The 3,618-nt window shown below is 35.0% G+C and overlaps 1 protein-coding gene across 1 annotated transcript in view; it reads left to right on the top strand.

Moving 5' to 3' along the window:
• Positions 1-3,455, top strand: part of LOC106867338 (myosin light chain kinase, smooth muscle) — a 96,098-nt gene extending 92,643 nt beyond the window's left edge. The window contains exon 2 of the mRNA XM_014912184.2: positions 3,142-3,455. Coding sequence (XP_014767670.1) covers positions 3,142-3,440 — 299 coding nt within the window. The 3' untranslated portion in view covers positions 3,441-3,455. The remainder of the gene's footprint in view (positions 1-3,141) is intronic.
• The last annotated feature ends 163 nt before the right edge of the window (positions 3,456-3,618 follow it).

Genomic DNA, 3,618 nt, shown 5'->3' with positions numbered 1-3,618 from the left:
ATATATACATACATATATATATATATATATATACAGGTGTAAACTGGTTGAATGCAAATTCGTCCTTTAATTTGGAGGTTTCTAAAAAAGATGTCGAATGTTGATTCTTCATGTTTTGCTGGTAGTTTCCAGGCGTAAATTTACGAAGATGTGAATGTAATACTTGTATATGATGTGGTGAATTTATGGAAAGAAGTCCAATAAAACTCATCAATTTAGTTAAAAATGGAGAAGAGAAGTTGTTAACATATATGAGAGAATTTTAATTTTAATTCATGTAGACGATCATTTCGTACAGAGATATAAAAATTCATGATTGAATTGAATTAGATTAAATTAATTAATTAAATTTAATTATATGTATTAATGTACTCTTCACTGTGTATATTACATGTGCTCCCCCTCCACCGATTTACAACCTGTGTTGGTGTGTTTACATCCCCGCAACTTAATAATTCTTCAAAAGACCAATAGAACAAGTACCAGGCTTTACAAAATACGTACAGGGGTCGATTCGTTCGACTAAAATCTTTCATGCGGTGCCCCAGCATGGCCACAGTCTAATAACTGAAGCAAGTAAAAAGTAAAAAAATAAGAAATATAAAGAAATCATAAATAAGTTGCAACTGAAGTAAAGTGATTTAAGCAAGGATCGAACCTGTATTTATAGACTTGGTTTGTGTGGAGGTTATCTAGCGCGTATTACAATGGTTGCACATCGAACTATGAATTGACGAATAAAATTGTTTCAAGTTTTGGCACAAGAGCAACAATTTTCAAAGAAAGGGCCAATCGGTTCCATCGACTACAACAAGTACCTCCAAGTAGTTCTTCCCCACATTATCGATGTTTCTTTTCCTATCAAATATTTTATGGGCCCCGTCGAAGTAGAAGAAAACCTTATACGCAGATTAGAACCCTTGTCTTGGAGACACTGAACCTTATAGCAACCAGCCTCAATTCGAGATTTATTTAGAAATGACAAAGCGATCTAAAAATGAAGGCTGTTCTGCTGGTTCTGAAAAGAATCCATATAAATATTTATACGTTTATATTTAGACCAACTAATTAGATATAGGAAGGTAGATTATTATCGTCTTTTCGTTTTTTAGTTTTTGTCTTCATATTTTATTATAGTATAGATATTTATTAAAAAAATCCATCCATTTCCTCTAGAATAAGTTTTCCAAATCAACAATTTGATGTGAATTAATAATTCACAGGATTAATTCCTGCTGCATGACAACGAGTATAAATACATCACACAAAAAACAACAACATATTTTATTGAGTTGACTGAAGAAATCTAAGAAGAAATAAATGTTTTATTAATTTTACTTATAACGATTTCTTTTGACTAAGCACAAAGGCCTTCTATATTAGAGAAAAATAAACTATGGAATGTTGTAACGCTCATGCCTTCCCCAGGGTATTAAATTGAAATGGCTTCCATTGAGAATTAAACAGTTGTTCAATGCATCGTCCATTCATATTTATATTGATCCGGTTTGCTAGCGGAGCTAAAAGGGCAGGTATGATCGTGATGTTAAAGATAAGGATGAAATTGATTTAAGGTATCTAGTCCGGTGCTTCACTGCTCTGAGTTTAAATTACGCATGAATGGTTAAAATAAGCCCCAGTAATATATTTCTTAGAGTGCTGAGGAGTGAGCTGATAAAAGTAATTGCATAATAGTACCTTGTAAACAGCGGAAGCACTGTAAAATTCACAAATGCTTCGTTACTTTGTAGTGCTGAAATGAAGACTACGTGTGGATCTGGTGGAATTCACTTCACATCTCAGATTTAGATTTTTGACTGGATGCAGTCATCAAATGACGGCCTCTATACAACGGCCGTTTCGATGACAACGTCATCAAGACATCTTCAAATTAGAAATACCAAATTAGAAGCAAATTAGATTCCCCAAATTCATTTGGTGACGTCACGAGCGTACTAACCAATCAAAGTTGTTCATCCTTGATATAAGTCAATTCTAGAATCTCTAGATCAGGCAAAGAAACGGAAATCAACCAAGTGTAACCTGAGTCAGCTTACTTTGATGTTTAGTACCGTCAACCAAATATGAAGAACTGGCGAAAAAGCCATCTGGGATAAACGCTCGCAGAAAACTTAGTCCAAATAAACATAAAATAGCCCCAAGACTCACCATGTAACAACACCATTTTTGAAACTAATTAAATGATGAAACCGCTAAAGGAATTGTAAATAAATTTAATTAATGTGAATATTTCTTAATATATATATATATATATATATATATAAAAATGTGTGTGCATATAGATGTAAATGTATGTATATAAAGCATTGGTCGCCGTTTAGTTATATTATTTAGGAGTTGGTTATAGATTTACTTATTGAATTTATTTACCGATGCTGTTGTACATAGCGTAAATATGTTTCTTGTTGTAGTTTAATTAATAAATTAATGTTTAACCGTTCCAACAATTAAGATTGAACGAATGTGGTGATTTCATCGGTATGTTTGTTCCCAAACAACATTTATTTTAGAGCTGTTGACACTACCGGATTGAATGGTACTGCACAGGTGTCGAAACCATAATGATATCTGTGGGGCAGCTGATGATAGAGGTATATTGGAGTGTTGGTATGGCTGTTTTTGTATGTGTGATATAGTACTATAACACATTCTTTATATATATATATTTGTATATTCCTGTATGTGTATATGTGTGCATATATATCTGTCAATGTGTATCTTTCTCTCTCCATGTATGTGTGTGCATGCTCACATATATGCGTTTATATCTATGTATACATGCATAGATGCAGAGATACATGCTCGAAATGTTATGAGTTATTATATTGAGCTTCATTTATATTCTAGCAACTTCTTAAAAAGACTTATTTTCAAATTCCTTAATACTTCAAACGAACAAAAACACATGCATATACACACGTGCATGCGCACACACGTACACACATCACAAACGACCACGGATACAGACACATGCGCATGCGCACGTAAATATGTATATACATGTATGCAGGTAAGAATGTAGGTACGACGTACATTGTTGATCGTAGTCATGATTGTAATGATGATGATGATGACGTGCTAATAGTATTGTTCTTTTTTTCTTCTCTTTCCTTTTCTCAGCGCCGGAGTTTGTCCAGCGCCTCACCGGTGAAGAGTCTGTATTGGAAAACAGCAGCGTTCGATTCGAATGCAGAGTGAAAGGCTTCCCGAAGCCGACAATGAAATGGTACAAAGATGAAGAAATCTTGGAACTTGATGAGCGGATATCTGTGGAATCGTTAGAGCAAGGAACCCATGCCCTTGTCATTGCTGATGTGACCAAGAAAGATGAAGCCACGTATCGATGTCGGATCGAAAACAATGAAGGTTCGAGTTCAAGCACGATTTACCTCAGCGTTAAAGGTTTGTATCTTTCTTAATAATCTCACCTTCAATCGATTCGTGTCGGCGCATGGCTCAGTGGTCAGCGTGTGACACTCATGAGTAGTAAGATTGTGGTTTCGATTCCCGGTCCAGGCAGTGCGTTGTGTTCTTGAGCAGAACACTCCATTTCCCTTTTTTCCGACTGACATCCCGTTCAGGTGTGTGTGTGTGTGT

Source organism: Octopus bimaculoides, chromosome 3, assembly GCF_001194135.2.
Source record: "Octopus bimaculoides isolate UCB-OBI-ISO-001 chromosome 3, ASM119413v2, whole genome shotgun sequence".
In the NCBI taxonomy this organism is placed as follows: domain Eukaryota; kingdom Metazoa; phylum Mollusca; class Cephalopoda; order Octopoda; family Octopodidae; genus Octopus; species Octopus bimaculoides.
This window is presented reverse-complemented; position numbering and strand designations above follow the sequence as displayed.